This window comes from Mercenaria mercenaria, chromosome 14 (assembly GCF_021730395.1).
Source record: "Mercenaria mercenaria strain notata chromosome 14, MADL_Memer_1, whole genome shotgun sequence".
Classification (NCBI taxonomy): Eukaryota; Metazoa; Mollusca; class Bivalvia; order Venerida; family Veneridae; genus Mercenaria; species Mercenaria mercenaria.
The window spans coordinates 3,463,113-3,487,675 of NC_069374.1; the positions used below are offsets into that span (position 1 = coordinate 3,463,113).

The following is a 24,563-nucleotide window of genomic DNA, read 5'->3' on the forward strand; positions in this document are numbered from 1 at the left end:
TGTCTATAGAAGTTTTATAGATAATATTAGGTATTTCTGAAAATATATACATGCATGGCGGCCATATTGGATTTTTGGAGTGGGTCTCTTGCTCATTTTTAGTGTTTTGCCCTAAAGTAGTTATGTACCAAGTTTTGTGCTTTTCCCATTTTCTGAAGTATTTTTACACTATTTTACTGGACTATTGTTTAAAAATAGCAAAACAGTGCGAAACACGGTCACCTTTAAGAATGTACCAAGCAAATCCCATTTTGTAAACTTTACTATTAGGCATCTAATACCCTAAAGTCAGATCAAGAAAAGGCCAAATTCTTCATGCTCGGCTACGTCTGGGATGTAGCTCCCTTAACCATGACTTCAGCCGCTGAGGACTCACAAACACTGCTAGATGTGATTGTGGTGAGATAGAAACTGTGGACCATTATCTGCTACATAATCGAAAATACCAAAATCTGCGAACCGACATACTTTCCAATTTCTAATGCCCTCTGACTCTTAAAGGCCGACTTTGGTTGTCCAGGAAAACATTTGGGTGATTAGCACATATCATTAACACCTTGTGGGTTCAGGCCATAAAGTTAACAAATTTTCTTGGTGTGGGATTGATAACATCTGTAGAAATTACTGTGGTTAGCTCAGGTCCGCTCAGGACATTAAAGTATTCTGGATTTTGCAAATAAAGATTTAAAAAGGAAAGAATAAAAAAAAGGATATATCAGCACGAGTTCATGGAATTTTGAAGAAACACATAAAACTTAGAAAAATAAATGCAAGATGGATACCCCATTTGTTAACAGATGAACAAAAGAGGACCCGTGTAACAATGGCAAAAAAACTTCTGAACATGTACCTAAAATACAGCAAAAAGGTTTTTGATAATATAGTTACTGGTAATGGAACCTGGGTTTATTATTTTGAACCAAAGCGGAAGTATTCCAACCGAATTTAGGTCACCAAAAATGCGAGACGCCCAAGTATTGCCAAACGAATACGAACGGTGAAGAAGGTTTTGTATGTATTTTTTTCACTCATAAGGGTCCAATCATTCAAATTCCGGTACCAAAAGGCAGTACGGTCATAGGAAAATTCTATAAAAAAAGTTGTTCTAAGAAAATTGAAGAACTACTACAAAAGTCGTCGCCCCAAAACAGGACTTAAGTACCTCCGACTTTTGCATGATAATGCACCCGCTCACAAGGCACGCATTGTGACCGAGTTTTTGGAGTCAGAGGTTACCGTCCTTCCACACCCTCCGTTTTCGCTTGACCTGCCCCCCTGCGACTATTTTCTGTTTCCCAAACTTAAATATCATCTGTCTGGAAAGAGATCGAATCGAGAAATGCCCTTGGATCTGCTGTTTATCAGTATCTGATGGGTGTTCCCATAGAAAAGTATGAACAATGCTTCCAAAAGAGGATTGACCGGCTCAAAAGGTGTATTCAGGCTGACGGAGAGTATTTTGAAGGGCAGAGCAAGTTAAAATGATCAGAACATTTGCAGTATAGGAGAACCGATGCAAGTGACATTACTTTTGGAACATCCCTCGTATATCTTATATAACAAAAAAATCAGTAAAAAATATCCATCGAGGGAAAACTAACATACTTAGAAATGCTAAATAGCTTAAAGAGAATGTCCAATAACACTAGTCCAGGGAATGATGGTTTCACTGTAGAGTTTTTTAAGTTTTTCTGGAATGACATAGGCATATTTTTGTTAAGGTCTGTCAATTATTCATACTCTATTGGAGAACTTTCTATCACACAGAAGCAAGGAGTAATAACATGTATACCAAAAGGCAACAAAGATAAATCTCTCTTAAAGAACTGGCGACCTATTTCTTTGTTAAATGTGTCCTACAAAATCGCATCCGCTTCCATAGCCTTTAGAATAAAAAACATATTGCATAATATTATTAATGAAGACCAAACAGGATTTTTGCCAGGCAGGCTGATGGCAACTAACATTATACTATTGTATGACATTTTGTTTTTTACAGAAAAATATAACATCCCTGGTCTTCTACTACTAATAGACTTTGCAGCAGCTTTTGATACAGTATCGTGGTGTTTTATGGCGAAAGTTCTCGAATTTTTCAATTTTGGTCCATCAGTCAGAAAATGGATTTCGTTATTTTATACTAATATTGAATCATGTGTAATAATTAATGGTCATATGTCAGACTGGTTCTTCTTGCAAAGAGGCTGTCGTCAAGGTGATGCTTTGTTGCCCTACCTATTCATTCTTTGTGCAGAAATTCTTGCAGTTTTACTAAGAAATAACCCAAATATAAAAGGTATAAAAATACACGGTAAAGAACATATTATATCTCAGTATGCTGATGACACAAGTCTTACTTTAGATGGCTCCCGAGAATCTTTAATAAACACAATGTCAGTTTTAAAATTCTATGGCAGAATCTCCGGCCTTAATATAAATACAGATAAAACAAAAGTTATATGGTTTGGAGCACGAAAGTATAGTCCAATGGTTCTCTGCCCAGAATATAACTTATCTTGGGAAAACACTGTTTTTACCGTACTTGGGGAGAAATTCTCTGTTAATCTGACAGACATGGTAAATATTAATTATGATGCTAAAATTGAGGAAATCAAAAAGCTTTTCTCTTGCTGGTCAAAAAGAGTGACCTCACCGTTAGGAAAACTTGTTGTGATAAAAACATTGGCTCTCGCCAAACTAAACCATTTAATCTTAGCAATACCTAATCCTTTACAAGAAAAACTTAATAAAATGCAAAGGTTATTTTTCAATTTTCTTTGGAATAATTCTAAAGATAAAGTAAAACGAAGCACAATTACACAGGAATACGAATACGGTGGCCTTAAAATGATTGTTATTAAGACTTTTGTTCATAGTTTAAAAGCCATTTGGTTAAGACGTTTGTTAGACATGAATAATAAATTCAGTCACTTGGTTGAATATATTTGTCCGGCTTTACAAGACATTTATAAATATGGCTCAGACTATACAAAAAGAAAGATGCTTCAAGAGCAAAATCCATTTTGGAAAGATGTGTTATCTAGTTATCTTTCTCTAATGTTAAATATAAATCCCACGTGCAGTAGCCAATTTAGCGCAGTTAATCTGTGGTATAACCCAGGTATTAAGGTCGGAGGTTCAAGTGTGTGTTATAGAAGATGGCTTGCAAAGGGTGTGTATTTTTTAGGCGATCTCATTAATGCCGAAGGAAGTCTCTTCACATATTACGACTTTATTTCCAGTTATAACATTAGGACTAATTTTCTAGAGTACAATGGCCTTTTGGCATCCGTCAGACGTTTCCTCGAAGTTAAGGGTATTGGATACTTACCTGTAAAAAGCTACAATCCGCTTATACCAATAAGTCTTGCTTTGTTAAAGAAAGATAATAAAGGTTGCAGATCAATCTATAAGCAGATAAATAAAAAGGGAGAGTACCCAAAATCATTTCTAAAATGGCAAAATGAGTTACTCAATTTACAAGTTAATAATATACCAAATTATTCAATATACGACATCGTTTTTAGAAATACTATAAGACCCAAAATTAATTTGGTTTCAGTATAGGATAAACCATAGAATTTTAGCCACAAACTATTAAAGAAAATGAATATAACTGGTAATGATAGCTGTACTTTTTGTAACAATTTCCAAGAAACCATAATACATTTATTCTGGAACTGTGAGATAACTAAGCTTTTTTGGACCCAACTATTAAATTATATAAGAAATAAATGTAACATTGATTTAGCAGAATGGAATCCTTCAGATATTTTGTTCGGTAATAGAAAGTTCGATGTACCTATTAACATTATACTGTTGCAGGCCAAACACTTCTTATATTATAACAAAATACAAGGTCAGATGCCATCAACCGATGTATTTAAAAGAAAAATGATCTCTTACTACAAAACGGAAAGATATATTGCTTTCAAAAATTTTGAAATGACTAAATTTGAAACTCTATGGGGAAAATATAAAAATCTTTTCCAAGAGTAATACATTGAAGTTTTTTCAGTGAAACACAAGGTTAAATAACTTCCAAAACACTATAAAACGATATAGAATATATATATGAAAGAATATACTTGTAAGCTTTTACTGTTGACATTATGTTTCTTTTGTATCACATATAAGATGCCCCCTCTACGTGTCCAGACCAACCCAGGTTTTTCATTTTTCACTCTCCTTTGCCCGAAACTTGTTGATTTTTGTTTTACATAAAATATTTACAATCACATAGAAAGTAAACGTTTTTGTTTCGAACTAAAGGCCTCAACACCAGAACAAGTGGAAAAATGAGAACGTAAGAGAGCATAAGAATATTGTGTACTGATGATGCCTGAATGTATGTCATCATTCACACGAGGATTATATCAAAACCCTTATGGACAACGATACTGGTATATGGGCCATAAATTGGAGTTTGTATCTCTCTCTCTCTCTCTCTCTCTCTCTCTCTCTCTCTCTCTCTGTGTGTGTGTGTGTGTGCGTGTGTACGTATGTGCGTGCATGTGTGTGTGTGCGTGTGTGAGTCAATCATTCTGTATGTCTGTCAACAATAATAACAACAATAAGTCAAATCTGATTACAGTATGTATGTGCCTTACAGCAGATGATTTTCACTGCTTGGCAAATGTTTTTAGCTAAAGAGTGCCATATACTATATCCTCAGTCTTGCTGGAAAACATCATTGAGTACACGAAAACTATTATTTTATTATTGATGTATTCTAGTGTTCTACGTTTTTCCATAAAGATTTCCAAACATAACGCTTTTGCTTCGATGTTATTGCTGCAACTAAAAATGTTTATAAAAATAACATAAAGATAGTCAAGTGCAAAATATATTCCTTGTTTTGATTAAAAGATTTTCAGCAAATCAGCAATGTGTTTTCTATTTATCATACATTGAGAGGAATCTTTCAGAATTCCTTGAAACTTAGACATTTCACACCCTACTGGGGATAATACTTGTGGTCAGATTGCTGGGTCAGTGAGCCATTAGTTAGTAATAAATGTCAATCATCCAAACGTTCCCATGGACTACCAAGATCGGCCTTTAACAATTTACTGTATGGAGACGAACATATCATATCAACATAATATTTTTCACTGACGTACAACGATTTATCCTTTCATCAAATAGATTCAAAGCATAAGCTGAGACCCCCACAACTCCACTCTCCCATGCCCCAAACGACGACGAGCTACAATAGCATAAACATGCTCGTTAATTCTTTCACTCCTCATTCTAAAAAATAACTTTGTTTTATACATATTCTTTTTACATTCATATTCAGCCTAGATATTATTCTTTATTAAATCTCTGTTCTTCTTATGGAGCGGAATTCATATAGGTTTTAAGTAGCTTGTTTTCCAATCCATTTGATTAATATTTTCTTTGATTGTCTTATTTTGGTTGGTGTATGTTTTTATCAAACTTTATTAACTTAAATATACTACTCGTGTTAGTAGATATAATTGTGGAAATAAATACAGTTTAAACAAAATAAATAAGACATATTTTGTATTACTCTGGTTGTTGACACTCTGGTGATAAACCTGGGTGAGTGTCTCAGAAATGTATCTCATAATCATGTTTAATTAAGGAATTGTTGTTAGTATATTTCCACCTACATAACTGAAAACCCATCTATCACATATTTTACTTGTATTTTACACTCCCTATATGATATCAGTTTATATGGGTATCTTTGAAACGTGTCAAATCACAAAAAAGAAAATATCGATTTGATAATCAATCATGACAGAACAATAGCATAGGCTAACGAAAGAACATCAAACTGAATATTCTTAGGCAATTAATATCATAGGAGTCCATGATACACAACATTCAAATTTGTTTTCATGTATAAATTTAGGAAATTCAAAATAATGGTTAGTGTTTTGATGCTTGAACGCCTTCAATGAATATGACAATACCTGGATAAAATGTAGTAAATGATAAAAGATTTGATTTGTATGTTTACTGTTACAAGTGAATCTGTATTTTTCATGATAGGTTGTATTTTTATTTTCTATTGTAGCTAATGTGAGTAACTGTTGTTTTATGCTGTTACTGATAAATGATGTTTAACTTGTTTATTGCATTTCTGATTATTTTATCAATGGACCGTGTATAACAGGGAATGAAAGCAGCCATAAGCCAGACGCAAAATCATCAGCCATTATTTAGAAAAAAAAAACCCACAACACTCATGTTATGAAATGATTGATAATATCATCATTTCATAACATGAGTTAATGCCGACCATATATGTCTGCCATACCCACTACAACTAATTTATTAGAATATTTGAAAATTACAACACTGTTTAGTGGAAAAAGGCCTCGACTTTATTGAAAGATTTCTCATGGCAACTGGCAGGATGAGATAATTTTTAAATGAAATGCACATAATATACAAACAGCTAAACACGTATATTTAAAATAGCCTAATTTCATTTGCCCCAGCGAAAACTGCAAAGGAACAAACAAAATACATTAAATATATAAGATAAAATTTGAACCCAGCGAAAGAACAATTATCCCCAGCGATGGCTGCAAATGAGAAAAATTGCTAGCAATAAACATTATTATAGAACCAATTCGATTTGAGTAATTATTTTCCGTCTTTTATTATTAATCACCTTGCTTAGTCCCATACCTGAAATGCACTTAGGTGAGTTGATGGGTCGCTAAAATTATTAAATTATATACGTACATATAAATTATAAATAACTGAAACTGTTTTAATAAAATGTGTCCCAAAGTTAAAAGCCAGCGTTACTTTTATCATTTCGAAGTAGAAAGGTGTTTAAAATGTAAATAATATGACATATGAATGATGCGACATTCGAACACAATATTCAAATTCCACCTGTTGAATAAATGTAAACGTATATTTTAAAGTGTCATGCTGTCTTGTCCTCTAGGCTTTTTTTCAACATAAGAATGTACTTTCAATATTAAGTGATCTAAAAGAAAGTTACATTAAACTGGTTCAAAACGTTCAGTGAAGCATCTGTAGAACATTTGATAAGCGTTTAATTGGGGAAGAAAATCCCCGAGACGGTAACGTCCATATATAATTATTCGTCTTTGTTGTTTGCATATACTAAGGCAATTTTTTCGATGTTTTCCGGTTCCGGTTTATGTACACACCGCAGACTGGTTGTCTGCATGAACATCCGAGCACCCCGAATCAGTCACAGAAATTCGTAAACCGTGCCAACATATTCTTTTACTTCTTTTTCGTAACGAAAACTGTACATGCAACTGAAAAACACTTTTAAAACAGTAAAGAAGTGTAAAGGCCGTCAAATTTCTGCGTGGAGTGCAAACAAATAAAACAAAAAATCTTAGAGCCAGTGCGAGAACGCGGTGAATGATGTCATCGTCACGGCTTCCCGTAAATTTTGCAAAGTATGATATTCGCTGTAAGAGGTATAATGACACTAAAATTATGTAAACTTCACTGTTTAGAGCGAAGTTTCACTTTCTTTTGAGTGTTGAATATTTCTTTGTAAGTGGATATACAAAAGATAAATCCCCATTTTAGGCGGTGCCTTAATTCATATTACATACAGAGAAACACATCGAAACGTTAGTCGTGCAATATAAATGTGATGTAAAACAGGAGGAATTTCATTTCATTTCTTTAATATACTCTTAGCATTTCAAAAGGGATATCAAACATACGTTTATGTTTCTGATAAATGTATTTTCCAATGTGCAAAATTAACGTTTTTGTGTCCACATGGAAGCAAGCCCCTTTAAATGTGATCGAAAATGTACAAAAGTCTAAACACAAAAAGAAAAAAGACAATATTATCAATGTCTCCAGAAAAATTAAAACTTTTAGAGTAAAGCAGTGTTACTTTATCGCCAGCGGTCATGGATGTCAAATTCGGTTTTGTCAAAGCGGCCAGGTCCACGATGTGAACGTAATAGCTGCACGCGTTAACCAAGCAGGAAATGTTAACCACATAGGCCCTTTGCCTGATGAAGCCCATGATTCATACTTCTCTCTTGACCAAAACTATGTCGTAATGTTTCAAATGTCAAACTGATGCTAAAATATTAAGAATGTAGGTCAGAAGGCTATTTTGCCTATTACATTGAAAAATTTAGATAAGACTTGGTTATAACTTTACCTCTTACAATACTATGAAAAATATAATTTGTTGCGTTTTAGTTTTAGAAATTAAGAGTCACATTGATATGATTTAGGTCATATATTGACTTTTCAAGATTTTGATAGATAAGGATGACACCAGGTGCCCCACCGGGTATTGTTTCAGGTATGGGCGGCACCTGGGTAGAACCATCGACCTTCCGTAAGCCAGCCCGCTTCTTTACGTGAATAATTTTACACCTTAAGGTTTCGATACTACATCGCTAAGGGACAAGTGGTTCGAAGTCAGCGACCTTATCACTGAGCAACGGAGGCCGCGTTAAAAAAATATACAGACCAATAGAAACTAAATGTTCTTTAAAAACCAAATGGAGTAATAAAGATAATACTGTAATTATGTATAGCTTGTAATGTGAAAGTCAGTTGTTTTCATTTATATTTGTAACATAATTTTCTAAAACCTATATAAAAGGAAAGTGTCATTTGTTTCGAATCTCTTTTATGCTTTTAATAGTTAAAGAATACAATTTAGCTTTTCAGCATGAAATAATGCGTTAATGCATAAGCATCTTCTCTTTTACAGCCTACTGAAAACATGGGAAGGCCAAGATTGCCGAAACTAAAGTTTGACAACTGCATGAAACTTGGACTTGCACTTCAAACAACTAAAGATGGACTGATAGGCTTTGTCAATGAAGGAATAGCTCAGTTCCGCGTGAACATTGTACAAAAATTACAAACGAAATCATGTAACGAATGTCAAACTGAAAATGTATTAAATTGTCCAACGTTTGGTATCTGTAAACGAAAACATTGCCAGTTCCATAACTCTGTTGGGAAACAACCGCGTAAATGTCCGAGAAGTACATGCAACAAATTCAGAGATCGTATACAGGAATCACATCGGTTCGGGGATCCCTCGTGGCAGAATACCGATGCAACACAATGGGTATCTGATTCATTTCAAATTGCAAAGTGTTTCGTATCATCCGATGAGTGTTGTTCAGGCATTAATTCGATAAAGGAACTGGATTTTGAAGGTATCCTAAGTATCATAATAAACAACCTTCACTTCCAGAACAAAGTTGCTGCAAACCTTTCGGAAGAGGGTAGTGTTTTTTTCAAGGTATACGTCATTTTATTCTTATCGTTTAAAGTGCTATGTGCACATGATAAAAACATTGATTATGCAAACCTTGATCGCTGTAAAATCCGTTCATTATTTACATGTAAATTTATTTTAAGTAACATGCATTGACTCACTGTATTATGAAATCACAAATCATTCACTGCGTAACGCAAATGTTAATTAAAAGTAAGTAGTAAGTTAATTATCTACATATTTCGCATAACGGTAATAGTTTTTAAATAAACTGTTCAAAACAACGACAAACAATCGATTTGTCAGTTTTTCATATGTTCGAGGACACGAATACACAACAAGTAAAGGACGTTCACACAACGTTTTATACACGCCGTCACGAAAAGGTATCAGTGCAATAATTGATGTGTTCACCTAGCATCTAGTGAATTCGCCTCTAACTTTTAATCTTTGTTGGAAAAGGCTCATACGTAACCTAAAGAATTCTCCATTTAAGGCCAGGGACATTGGAAGGATGTATCACCAACATAGTGGTCTTTTTGTATCGGATAGAGATCTTGCTGGTTATTTCCATGTGTTAGAAGATGTGCTGAAAGATTCAAAATGTTTGTTATTTGACAGAAAAGCTCAAAATGCGGTACATGAGCTTGAACAGGTATTTATGTTGTCATAATTTGGTATTTTAGAGTAGATAATAGCTTTATAAAAGATATCTTTCTTGTTGGAGGTTTAACGTCACACCGACACAACGTAGGTTATATGACAATGTTCCCGCTTTTCAAGGTTGAGGAAGACCACAGGCTCCTCTTCAGGTATTATTTCATCACACGACTTTGCAGGTTGCAATTATAGTAAAAATGCTCTCCGTCCGTCCGTTTTGTAAGGCTTAGGAGAAAAGCGTCATGAAGTTTCACACTTGAGTAGTCATCGCACTGTACTTTACGTATTTTGCAGTGTATTCTCTCTTACTCAATTTATTAACATTAAGGATTTTGCGATATTGCAAGTTCTTTTCTTTTCAAGAGTACTCAAGACACTACTAAAATACATGTCGATGTATTATTTTATAACATAAATGATGTGAAATGTACAAGAATTACTTCAGGAGTCAGGATGACATACCGGATTTTGAGTTCTTAAGATTTATAAAATACATTACGCATGTGCTAACTTTGACAGTTTTCAATTAAGATTTATGAAATATATCATACATAATGTTTCATATGATGTACTACAAAGATTTTCACAGAGATGGTTGTCTACCAACAGATCATATATTTTGTTTACCAACTATCTTTTTTCAGTTGGAAGCAGGCTCCTTGACGATAAGTACTGGTAGGCTAATTGCAGTCATAAATGATGCTCTTGCAGTCAATGAAAGAAAAGCTCCAAAACGCCAGTGCGGCCAAGGTATGGAAACACTAGAACAAAATGTACAAAAAGCAAAGTTAGAATTACTAATGGAGCTTACTGATTTCTTTACGTTTCCAGCAAAGAAGTTTAAATGTTCCCAGATTGAAACAGTGTTGTCGGAAAGACGACTCTTTATAGATGACCTTAAAGATGCAGTTAAACAGTTTCAGACAGCTTTAGATAAAGAAAGGTGTACAACGTCAACACATTTGCCGGGAAAGTCACTGTCTCTTGGAAAGCGGGATCAAAACACTCGTGAAGAAGCGCCAGGAAGTGAATCTTCGAAAAGGCCGAGACGGTTTGAGGAAGATAAAACAGGTTTGCGAAGCTATTAACAGTTTTTATTTAGCTCACCTGAGCAATGTTCTTATTTGCACCCAAACGTCTGTGGGACAGATTTTTGTGATCGCTCGATGTCCGGCGTCCGTCGTCTGTCTGTCTGTCGTCTGTCAACATTTAGCTTGTGTATGCGATAGAGGTTGTATTTTTCAACTGATCTTCATGAAATTTAGTCGGAATGATTACCTTGAAGAAATCAAGGCCGAGTTTGAAAAGAGGTCATCTGGGGTCAAAAACTAGGTCACTAGGTCAAATAAAAAAAACCCCTTGTGTATGCGATAGAGGCTGTATTTTTCAATTAGTCTTCATGAATTTTGGTCAGAATGATTATCTTGATGAAATCTAGGCCGAATTTGAAAATGGGTTATCTGGGGTCAAAAATTAGGTCACTAGGACAAATCAAAGAAAAACCTTGTGTAGGTGATAGAGGGTGTATTTTTCAACTAATCTTCATGAATTTTAGTCAGAATGAATACCTTGATGAAATTTAGGTAAGGTTTTAATATGAGACATCTGGGATTAAAAAGTAGGTCACTAGGTCAAATCAAAGGAAAACCTTGTGTATGCGATAGAGGATGTATTTTTCAATTGATCTTGCTGAAATGAAGTCAGAATGATTGCCTTGATGACATCTAGTTAGAATTGAAATATGGGTCATCTAGGTTCAAAAAGTAGGTTACTAGGTTAAATCAAAGAAAACCTCGTGTTTGCGATAGAGGCTGTATTTTTCAACTGATCTTCATGAAATTTTGTCAAAATGGTACCCTTGATGAAATCTAGGTCAAGTTCGAATATGGGTCATTTGGGTTTAAAAACTAGGTCACTTGGTCAAATCAAGTAAAAAACTAGGTCACTTGGTCAAATCAAGTAAAAAACTTGTGTATGCGATAGGGGCTGCATTTTACACTGGATTCTCATAAATTTGTGTCAGATTGGTTGCCTTGATCAAATCTAGGTCAAGTTCGAATATGGGTAGTCTGGGGTCAAAAACTAGGTCACTAGGTCAACTCAAAGAAAAACCTTGTGTATGCAATAGAGGCTGGATTTTTAATAGATCTTCATGAAGTTTGGTCAGAATAATAGCCTTGATAAATTCTAGGTCAAGTTCGTAAAGTTGCTCCAATTTTAATGATAATTGGTCAGAATATTTTTTTTGCATGAAATCACAAGGTCAAACATGTTTAAACTGTTATGGTGTGTTATGGCGTGTTTCTCAGGTGAGCGACTTAGGGCCATCTTGGCCCTCTTGTTTTAAAATCAGTTGTCTTGTGTTGCAGATGCATTAAAATCGGTGATGAATATCCACTTGCAACAAACTTAACTTCGTTCCTTGTGATATTCGTTTGTTAACATGTGAATTACCGCAAGTCTACTTTAATTTAAGCAGATTTATTGAACGACGAAACAGTGTAGCTTGTCCTGTATTTGCACCAGATCTTTCAGATAATGCTATAGTAATTTACACTTAAATGTTTCGTTTATAAATAAGAAATTATCGCCATATTTCGAAGGTATTGGCAGTTTTGGCATTGACACAGCGTTCAAATGTGTGCATAAATGATTACTATAGGGGTCAACGATATATGAACGTCTTGGCTAAACATCATGTTGCTTAAAAAGTCTTATTACACAGCAAAGTCGCCACAATCTCTGAGTGGTAAGACTCTCTGTCTTTCTTTTGGTTAGTTATTTCTTTTTAATGTTAAATGAATCATTTAATTCATTATCTTGATTTTCCAGTAAATGCTTCATATATTTTCGGTATAATAAGTAGTGCATTCCTGACAGGGTGATATTAAAAATGTTTACCCTTTTTAAATATTAATATAGACCTCGGCTGGCGCCTCGGTCGAAATTCATATATATCGCTGTCAACATTATTTTCATATCACCCTATCAGAAATGCATTTTTTTGTATTTTGTTATATTTATTTTCAGATGATAAAGCATGGATTCGATGTGCCAGCCAAACACCACAAGAGGCACTGAAACTTGCAGACATCTTGTTGAAGAACAATTCAGTACCGAAGGAAGAGACACTGAATAGGCTATGTGTACACTTTGGAAAGAAAAGTAAATTCTTCTTGCATCTTTGCAATCGTATTTGTGCGTATATTAGAAGTATGAGTAGAAAAATAGTGCACGTTTACCCTTCATACCAGATGTTACATAAGAACGAAATAGTCTTTGTCGTGTTTGTTGAGGAGAGTTTGTCAATTAAAAATGAAACCAAACTTAGACAAAATTGTAAGGTCGAAATAAGAATGATAGATAAATACAGTTCGGAAGGCAAATTAGTTATGAATAGTAAAGAAAACTATGACACGGAATTGTCTGCCCCAGAAATAGACACAGTAAAACGCTGTCTTGACAAATTTGCAGCAGATTTAATGGAGAAACATAAATATCTTTCACTGATTAGAGCAAGTCCTGTCCGTTCGAAAGATTTTGAAACAGGCGAAGGTAAGATTGTAAAAGAAACTTGTATTGTTCTGTACGTCCAAACAAAGAACTACATACCAATTGACGAAGAACCATTTCAGTCAAGTTATGATGGTATACCAGTCGACGTAAGGGAAGGTGGTTTCGTTTTATATACGTCTCCTAGAGCTTATGAGCGACATGAACATATCAAAATGGGATGCAAGATATCACGGGACAAACTAATAGGCGCTGAGTTTTGTTTTATGTCTGGCACATTGGGTGGATTTGTTCAACATCCGAAATATGGCTTATGTGGGTTTACTTGTGCCCATGCTTTGCTGCATTACTCAGAATTAGAAGAACTGAAAGACAACGGGGGAATTCTGCATTGGCCGCACTTTGGAGAGTTTGAAGCCATAAGTCAGCCGGAAAATGCACTTAACATATTTGGGCGACTTGTGCAAGCTGTGTATAAAGAAGGTGCCAACGGTAGTACTGGAGTAGAAGTTGCTCTCTTTCAAATAGAAAAAAGATACCCAACTGACGGAGATTTTCCCTCTTCGCAAACACAAGGTATAAGATTATCATATAAACATACAGTGATTATTCTTTTTAAGCAGTGTAGAAAAAAAAACACATTTAGATTACAGTTTTGTTGTTTAAACGTGCACGAACGGTTACGCCTGATAATGTTGTTTTTTCTTATTTATGGTGCATTTCTTACACTAATTATGTGCCAAGTCCTTACGTTTTGAAAAATGCAACAAATTTCCGACAACTGTATTCATGCTCATTTCATTAAAAACAATTCACACACTTCACCTCTTGGATTACAGGAAAAATCACACTGAGTCTTTTGAAAGTGTCCGTGTGCTAGTGATGTTCCGATTGTCGCCGACAATCGATTGTCGATCATTTAATGGGCCAAAGTCGCCGACATTTTAACATTTAGGCTTTAAAGTTTAAAGCATATTCGGGAGTTACGCATCTTTTTGGTGGTATTTCCTCTTTAGGTTCATTTCTTTTCCACTCTTCAAAACGGAGGCAAAGCATACTGCGTTCGATAAAAATAATAATGCAATCAATGGTATCCAGGGAATACTATGCCACCAGTGTGGAAGTAGTTTGGATTCTACAAGATATGTAAAGGTGCAGCAGCAAAAGAATATTAAACAAGGCAGTCTGAAAGACAGCTAAATCCCCCGCCACTGCTATGGATAGTGAAAGGGTAAACCTTTGATTTTAGCTGTGACCTTGACCTTGAACTGACATGGCTGACTCATAAATTCTGCACAACGTCTTGATGAGGTGATCATTTGACCAAAGTTTCATGAAAATCCTTCAAGGGGTTTAGGAGATACAGAGCTGAAACCTTTGACCTTCAGTTGTGACCTTGACCTTGAGTTGACATGGCTGACTCATGAGTTCTTGATGAGGTGATCATTTGACCCAAGTTTGATGAAAATCCTTCAAGGGGTTAAGGAGATACAGAGTGGACACCAAATGGAAGGATCAAACCATCGACCCTTCGACCCTTAGTTGTGACCTTGCCCTTGAGCTGGCATGGTTGACTCATAATTTCTGCACATCGTTCTGATGAGGTAATCATTTGACCCAAGTTTTATAAAATTCCTTCGAGGGGTTTAGGAGATAGAGCGGACACGAAATGGAACGCTCAAACCTTTGACCTTCAGTTGTGACCTTGACCTTGAGCCGACATGGCTGACTCATAAGTTCTGCACTTCGCCTTGATGAGATGATCGTTTGACCCAAGTTTGATGAAAATCCTTCAAGGGGTTTAGGAGATATAGAGCGGACACAAAATGGAAGGCTCAAACCTTTGACCCTAAGTTGTGACCTTGACCTTGAGCCGGCATGACTGACTCAGGGTTCTGCATATCGTCTTGATGAGGTGATCATTTGACCCAAGTTTTATAAAATTCCTTCCAGGGGTTTAAGAGATATAGAGCGGACACAAAATGGAAGTCTCAAACCTTTGACCTTGAGTTGTGACCTTGACCTTGAGCCGGCATGGCTGACTTATGGGTTCTGCACATCGTCTTAATGAGATGATTATTTGACCCAAGTTTTATAAAATTCCTTCAAACGGTTTAGGAGATATAGAGCGGACACAAAATGGCAGTCTCAAGCCTTTGACCTTGAGTTGTGATCTTCATCTTGAACCGACAAGGCTGACTCATGGGTTCTGCACATCGTCTTGATGAGGTGATCATTTGACCCAAGTTTCATGAAAATCCTTCAAGGGGTTTAGGAGATATGGACCGGACACGATTTTGTTACGGACGGAAGGACGGACGGACGGACGGAAGGAAGGACGGACGCAGACCATTCCTATAATCCCTCCGCCACGGCGGGGGATTAAAAATGGGGAGTGTTGTTTGCCGATTATGCAGTAAAGACCGCAAGTAATGGTACCCCGCCCACTTTCGTAATGTAAATTGATATACTTTATAATTTCAATCAGCATTGTGCTTCTACATATTTTTTAATATACAGCTGTAGATGTGTAATTTAATAAACATGAAATAGTTATTAATAGAAAATTAGAAATAAAAAATTGGAGGGCATGAAGTTTGACCCAATAATAAAATGTACAAATAGGTGTTTTAGGTCTGACAGCATGGTCAGTTTTTCATGGACTCCTGATAGTCCCACAGACGTTTGGGTGCAAATAGTACAAATATGCTACATAATGCACATTATACCTCAATAAATTAAAGATACTTTTTAATTAGCCACATTGTTATCTGCATACAAGGGCTAAAACTTCACGCACAAGTTACATTACTCCTGCTAATTATATGCTAATACAGTTAGTCAAGTGAGCTAATGGTTAATAAGGTTCAGTGTGAAAGTCCGATTATTTTCCGATTAATCGCTCGGAAGGCCTTCCGATTATATCAGATTAATCGATTATCATTATGCTGTCCGATTATCATCACTAGCATGTGCTTTAATTATGTCTCCCCCAACTTGGGGAAACATATCGTTTTTGCTCTGTCCGTCCATCAAAGCCCACATTTACAGACTTAGATGGCTATAAGAACAATAGGTAAATGTACTTTTTCTTTTTCTTTGATGTCATTCATTCCGTAAGGTTTTTTTTTTGAGGCAATATTTTACGTGGCTAAAAGAACAAGAGAGAGGACAAAAGAGTAGCTACATAAATACCCAAATGTAGGAACGTCTGCCCATCCGTCCGTGTGTCACACTTCATTTCCGATCAATAACTGGAGAAACGTTTAATCTAGAACCTTTAAACTTTATAGGGTGGTAGGGCCTATGAAGTTGGGGTCACTGCATCAAAGGTCAAGGTCACAGGGACCTGAACATGAAAAACCATTTCCTTTCAATAACTTAAGAACCGCTTAACCCAGAATGTTGAAACTTCAAATGATGATTGGATATGTAAAGTAGATGACCCCTATTGATTGTGGATCACTCTATTAAAGGTCGAGGTCAAAGGGGCCTGTAAATGGAAAACAATTTCCGATCAATAACTTGAGAATCACTTGACCCAGAATGTTGAAACTTCAAATGATGATTGGACATGCTAAGTAGATGAAACTTGTGATTTTTGGGTCACGCACACAATGGTAGAGTGGACGATCCCTATTGTTTTGGGGTCACTCCGTCAAAGGTCAAGGTAACAGGGGCCTGAACATGGAAAACCATTTCCGATAAATATCTCGAATACCACTTGACCAAGAATGTTGAAACTTCATAGGAAGATTGGAAATGTAGATTAGATGACTCCTATTGATTTTGGAGTCAGTCTTTTAAAAGTCAATGTCACAGGGACAAGAACATGGAAAACTCTTTCCAATCAATTATTCCAGAACCACTTGACCAAGTATGTTGAAACTTTAGTTTGGATGATTGGACATGCAGAGTAGACGATCTCTATTTATTCAATCAAATGTTAAGGTCACAGGGGCCAGAAGATGGAAACTGTTTACAATCCACAATTTAAGAATCACTAGACACAGAATATTGAAACTTCATGGAATGACTGGACATGCTGAGTAGTTGTGGTGTAACAGTAACTAAAGTTCACTCTACTAGCTATCAGCAACAACAACAACAACTGTGTTCTGTATGATAACTGCTATTTAATATTGTACTAAGTTCTAAGGTAATATATACATCAATGCCTTTCTTCATAATTGTCTAACATAGTTCACTAACATTTCCACAGTTATTAAAAGAACTTCTATTCTTCGACATAATTACTTCAACGTTAATTGCCTCGGTCTTTATCTAACTAATTCATTTTGCTTGTATCGAACATACGCATCTAACCTAACTGAGTACCAGAATGATTCTAAAGCTCTGCCTCAAAGTATGCTGTATTTAAGGAAAACTGTCTATCGGATGACTAAAATGTTTTTCTCGGAGCACACACGCAAAATGACCATTAGAAAATAAACATGTCATAATTCCTATTTAGTCAGCTTGTCAAAACAATTAGTAACTGAACAAAAACAACAATCATGACGTGGACAGAGGGTAGTTAACCTGGGCGAGATATCATGACCTGTCACTTTCTCATATGACCAAGTGCTGAAATTATTTTAAGTAGCATTCCGAAATTCTTTTGTGTGTGACTTATAACTGACCATAATGCTTATCTAATAAGTATAATGAATTCTTAAAGTCATTATACAACATAGTTAATCTCGTTTGCAGCCAACCATCAGTGTCTATTTGGGTTTCGCTTTTGTCTACTTTTGACTTCTTGCATATTTCTACTATGCTGTGGGGGAGACATGCACGTTTCACAAAAGCATCTTTTAGTTATCCCCTTTGCGAAGTTATGGTGCTTCAAATGCTCATTCGTCAAGAGCATAAATACGAAACTTTAAAACGGTGAAAAGAATTTTGCTCAACTTTATACAGTTACAAATTGTTCTGTAAAAGCTTTACTCAATCACAATCACATAGGGCATTCAGAAAAGGTACTTTAAAAGTACTTTAACTTGATTACTTTTTTTGATATCCTCTTTAGTTTATTTACTCATAAACATTTTGTCTCCATCATAACACTAAAACTATAAAAATAATCTTTTGTTAAAGTTTCACACAATAGAGAAAGTGCAATATGGAGACACTACACATTGCTTTTTTTTTAATTCTGTCCTATTATTTGATTTACTCACATATCCGTAGCATACTGTCCACACTTTTAGATGCATTTTGTTAAAACTTCAAACAAAGTCCAGAAAAAAACAATAAAATGCTGTGTCTTCCTATGTTTTCTAATCATCTTTTGCTAGATTAATTTTCCGGGATATTTCACTTTATGTTCTGAAGAGATTTTATGCAAACTGCATACAAACATGGAAGACATTCAGATAATGTTTAATGTACACACACTATAACTCTATCTTGCTTACTTTTTGAATTATCTACTTTTATCTAATTAACTCCTTACACGTTGACCGCAGCATATTCCAAAACTATGAAAAGAATTTTGTGTAAACTTTATATAGCCATTGCATATTTAGAGGAACTGCATTGTACTGGAACCATTACTCTACATTCCTCTAACCGAATGTGATTTATCTAAACATTAAAGGCGTGGTGAAAAGGACTTGTTTAGAAACTGCCGTGTGTATTAATCATAAGGCATGCACTTATATTGAAATAGTAGTTCTTGATAACACTCGTTCATCTATAACTAATATGCTTACTGTTAACTGTTACAAAATAATCCTCTTTTCAGGCGGCTTTTACACGGTACGTTTTTTCGGCGTGGGTATGGGGGTTGATGAGGGTGCGGCATGCCCAACATGGCTCTTGACTTAATTAGTACCCGTAATTAATTAATTACATAATCATTAAATTTGTTAGCCACTATTAAAACACTATAGTTAATAAAGCGGTCCAGTCTGATGAATATTACATTTTATAGTTTATACAAGACTACTGTCATTCCTTAAATGAAGACTACGCCACTTCTCTTGCTCGAGAAAAAAAGACAAAATAGGATCCAAAATTTTAAAATCAAGCGCTTTCTAGTTTAATTATTTAGCAGCACTTTTTTCATATGAAAACATTCAAATAAACTTGACTGTCGTTAACCTGAATCATTTGTAACTATTTACTAAACTATTTACTTAATGACATAATATTATGCGATGGAAGTTCAAATTTTGCCACAAAGACGATACATCTTATTCTCTTTTGCAGGAATTTTACTAATCATGTTCTCAAACGGTAGGATTTTTGTAAGAACTTAAACCGCAGATACATATGAATCTAAAGATTAGTTCCATTGTGTCTTATATATAGATACTGTTGGAACTGTTCAATTTAGTTCAATTGTCTGTTCTAATTGTCTTCTTTTATTTCCCAATTTTAGCAAGCCAAGACTTGCGCTTTGACTCTGGGAAAACGTACGGATGTTCACGTCTAAACTCCGATGATGTTGTCAAATTTGGATGTAGAACAAACAAGACCGTTGGAAAATTTTTAATGAAACAAGGGGCAACATGTGTAAGAACTCAAAAGCATCATATAAATATACAAAATAATTTCAAAGTTACACTATACAATCAGCTAGAAGTAAGGTCAGTATCAGATACCAGTGGCTTTGCGGACTTTGGGGATTCTGGATCGCTAGTTTTTATGAAAGGGGAACACGACGAGTATGTTTGTGTGGGCATGCTAGAAGGTGGAACTTCAGATGGAACTGCAGTTGTCACACCCATTTCTCCTATCTTGGAACAGTTAGATGTATCCAAACTCAAAAGCTTCAAGAAAGAAAACCAAGCCCGTGAGTTGCAAGGCATTCAGCGTGACGTGCGGACGATTTTACAAGATATACATGCTTTAAAGTCGAACATGCCTCAGGCAAGCCAAAACATTCCGAACGAGAACCAAAGAAACAATAGCAGTAGCTAACAAATCTGTATGACCAATTTTTTACGGAAAGCATCACTTGTTTACTCTGAAGCAATCTGTAAAACGCACAGATCAACCGTGTACAATTTGATGTTACAGCCAACAGACGAATCGAAACACACCTGAAAGAAGAAATTGGATATATCGTGGAGTAAAAGAAGTTAAACACATTTCCGAGATTTGATATTGCGCAATCTTAAGCGCATTTGTCAGTCTGATGTTTACTGAGTCTCCTTTGAGATAAATTATTGCTAGGGAAATCTTTAATCGAACAAACTAGGTGTGGAAATGTTAAGAAACGAGAAGGCCAGTTTCCATCTACAGAAAAGGCAAATGCAAAGAAAACACAAATGCCCATTTACAATTAAGCGGTCGGAATGTACAGAAAATTCAAAAACATCGTTCTTTATTTTCATGCTTATAATCATGTATTATACTGTTGTTATATGTGAAGGAAATCATATTTAACACTATAGGCTGCCATAGAAAAGCAAAAGAAAAGTATGTTATATTATTTGATCTATAAATTAGATGTTTATCGTAAAAATGAGTCGAAACCCGAGTTTAACCTAAATATCTTAGAAAGATAACTTAAATGACAGTACTTTTTTATTGTGTCCTTCTCTTGTATGTGATATAAGCCACATATAGAGTAAATGAGAAAAATAGACAAAAGTTGCCCATTGAAAATAAGACACAATTGTGCAATTTTTATTACAGTTTTAGTATATCCGAGAATTTTTCTCAGAAACGAAAGTAAAAAATCATATGAATTATGGAATTTATATAACTATTTGCTATACTTAAGTAATACACTATGTACTGATGGGAAAATTTAACAAAGGTTTTCATGAAAATTAAGTCAAAGGTTAATTCAGTTTCTCTTTCTCATAATTGAATACACGTTTCAAAGCGGACATTCAAGTTTCAAGATATACGACATATGATAGCTTAAATTGAAAAGGTATGTAAGGAAATAGAAAACGATTTCGGTTAGACTGGGGATAAGTGCACACAATAGAATTTATCATAGTTTGAAGATCGTACTTTTCTCCCCCGTATTTTCTATCAATTCTGTCTCATTTTGTATATGATATATGTGACTATGATTTTTGTCTTAATGTCTTTTGACTCGCTCAATTATACGAAACAAGTTTTACAACTGTCCTCTTAAATTTATCATTGTATGTATTTCAATATTTTGCGCTATATACATTACTTTTAATATGCGATATGGTATATATCATTTCATGCTCAGATGATGGATCTCGACACAGTACTCATAATGATATAAATAATGATTATGCAGAGATAATACCTAGCTTTTCAAACTTAGAGAGAAAAAAAAAGAAAAAAAGTAGTTTAATTCTTCCAAGTCAACAAAGAATATTTTACAAAACGTGCATCCTACTGCTGCTTTATCATATCAATAAATGATATTTTTTTAAACAAACCATGTGTCTTCAATAACAACAAAAGTTTCCACTGGGGGTATCAAGCATGTATAAATAATTCATTTATTTTTGGTACCAGTCAAAGGGCGAACAAATATGATATATTCTTAAGATGACGGATTATTTTGCATCATTGACAAAGATCTGTTTGTAAACTTTTCAAAGATAAAGTGAAGTATCACAATACATTTTGCAATGCATATAGTACATATTAGTTTGAACAAAATGTCAAATTTATGAACAGGTGTTACATTGCATCTCATGATGAATTAGTGAAGAAGGTGTAACTATTGTGATCTCTAGTAGGCATCATTTACTATAACTTCCGTGAAACTGATAATCAAATCTTCATCAAGATTCCTTTGGAAATTTATATCGAAACTGAGAAAAAATAGTAAACGCAGTTTAATTGAGACTGTTAAGGAGAAGTAATGAAAATTGCACCATATCCCCCCCCCCCCCCCCCCCACCACCACACACACACTGCCCCCTTTAGCACCGACATAAGCATTTTAAGCAGAACTCATTGAATATGAACATTGGAAGGCAGCACAATAAGACCTCTGTTGTGAAGCTTAATTAAAACTTGATACAGATTTATTGATGACAATCCTGGAGTATATAATCGTACCTCACTACGCCAGGGTGACTAAGACATTGCTTATTGTCTAATGGTGCATTCAAACCCCACCAAATACCATTATGTTATTTTTCTTCTGTTTTACTCTTTTTTCTCGTTTTAAATATCACTTTGACTAGTTTGTTGCATAAAATAGACAAACATTGCCCTTCTATGCAGATCTATAAGGATAATAGACATGTTAAATAAAGACATTGACTTGAATATCTCGTAATTTTAAGTCTATTTGAATTATGATTTTTTGAAGATCTACACAAGAAACTTCTGATTTGTTTACCTCAACGTGTTACATGTAGCCAATACATGTTTTGCAATACATGTTTAAAGATGCTTTTGTGATGGTACTTCTGTTAGAGGTTGATTTATTTTTTATATTCAGTTTAAAACACACCAAAAACAAAAAAATAAATGGCTTATGTGTTTTATTACTACAAAAATGAACATCATTTTTTTTATTGTTTTCAATCAGTGTACGAAGCAGACATTTATAAATTTCATCTGGTGATTAATATCATATTTCTGTACTATGTGGTCTAGATAACAGATGGATTATATGGTGAACATTATTTTTATTTATCATTCATTTATACATATGCACTTTATACACATATATTTTAAGTATTTTTATACCATAAATATTAAGTGAACTTGTATTTACTGAAACTTTTAATGTTTTTGTGGTAATGAATTAATGCTTATTAGCTTTAACTGTATGCTACGTGATTGCATAAGTCTTTCATAAATATATCATATGTATTCAAACGCATATTATATATTCATAGCTCAAAATGTTTGTCTGTATACAATTTTATTATATTTGCCAACTTAAGTTTTATTTTATTTATCAACTTACAGTTTAATTATATTTTTGTTTGTGATTTCTACTTTTATAATGACTTTACATGTTATATACTCGGTAAAAAAGTCCTGCACACACGGATGTTTTGGGTGACTATATTTTTATTATATAACACACAACAAACATGAATATACCAGATTAAACTTTAATCAAAGCTTAACACAGAACTGAAAACGAAAATAAAATCCAAGTATCCGTTCTTGAGTAATCCATAAAAGAAGTCGCCTAGGGTCCTCTGTCAAAAATGGTTAAATCACTGTTTTACTACCAAACACTAATAATGCGTATATCCTCCTCGCTGAATGTGACACACTGCTTGATACTGCTGATTAAGACGAACAACAGTACTCTGGTGAATTCCCAATATCGCTGCAACATCCTGGGGTCTCATACCAGCTTGTAAATGTCCCAGGGCACGAGCCCGGTCTTCATTAGTTAGTCGTCTTAACGGACGCCTTGGCAGTACATTAGCCATTACTGTGACACTGGCCAAACTTTGAATAAGGATCGCAAGTTTATTTTCTTTTATAAAATTCATTTTACAAACAAAGTAATTAAGTAATTAAGTGCATAAAAAATGTTATAACTTGATCATTTATGTATCAATTTTTATTCTGTTTCGACCAGTGTCCTTGTAACAGATATCTGTTGACTATGGTAAATCCAAAAATGCATGTACTTTTTTTAATTTGCGCTATAATGAAGAAAACATTACCGAGTATATTTTCTATGGTTGAACATTAGTGCCAGCTGTATGCTATTTATTAATTCAAAATTTCTAGGTTATTACTAGAAATTTCGAGCTATTAAGTCAATATTTTGAGTAACATATTCGACATTTTGAGATATTAACTCGACATTTCAAGTTCTTAAGTCGAAATTTCGAGTCATTAACACAAACGTTTCTGAAATGCTACACTTCTTAGTTACAAGAAACTTCGAGTAGTATACTTTTAGGTTATTAGCTTTGTATCGGACATTATGCGCGAGTTCTGCAGCGGAAATATTGAGCGGCTTTAGAAGCACAATATTTTTCCGCTAAAGAACGAGTGCTCATTTCAGTTTTAACCATGTTTAATGTGGAAGGTTTGCGACCTAGTTTGAGTCTGTTTGTCTAGGGAATATAGGCATATTCTACATAAACGTATAGTTATGTGTCTGATCAAGATCCGATACCAGTGCAGCTCAAGAAGTTGAGCACAGATCAAAGAAGTTAACTGGGCAGTGTTCGAACTTATAATATTTCACTTCTTTGACCATATCTGG

At 34.7% G+C, this 24,563-nt stretch overlaps 1 protein-coding gene across 1 annotated transcript; it reads left to right on the forward strand.

Moving 5' to 3' along the window:
• Positions 1-351: 351 nt before the first annotated feature.
• LOC128548621 (uncharacterized) lies at positions 352-22,231 on the forward strand. Its single transcript, XM_053523990.1, has 6 exons — positions 352-399; positions 8,723-9,265; positions 9,738-9,896; positions 10,546-10,972; positions 12,932-13,990; positions 19,803-22,231. Exons 1-6 carry the CDS (start codon positions 352-354, stop codon positions 20,342-20,344), a joined length of 2,778 nt encoding a protein of 925 aa, XP_053379965.1. The 3' UTR covers positions 20,345-22,231.
• The last annotated feature ends 2,332 nt before the right edge of the window (positions 22,232-24,563 follow it).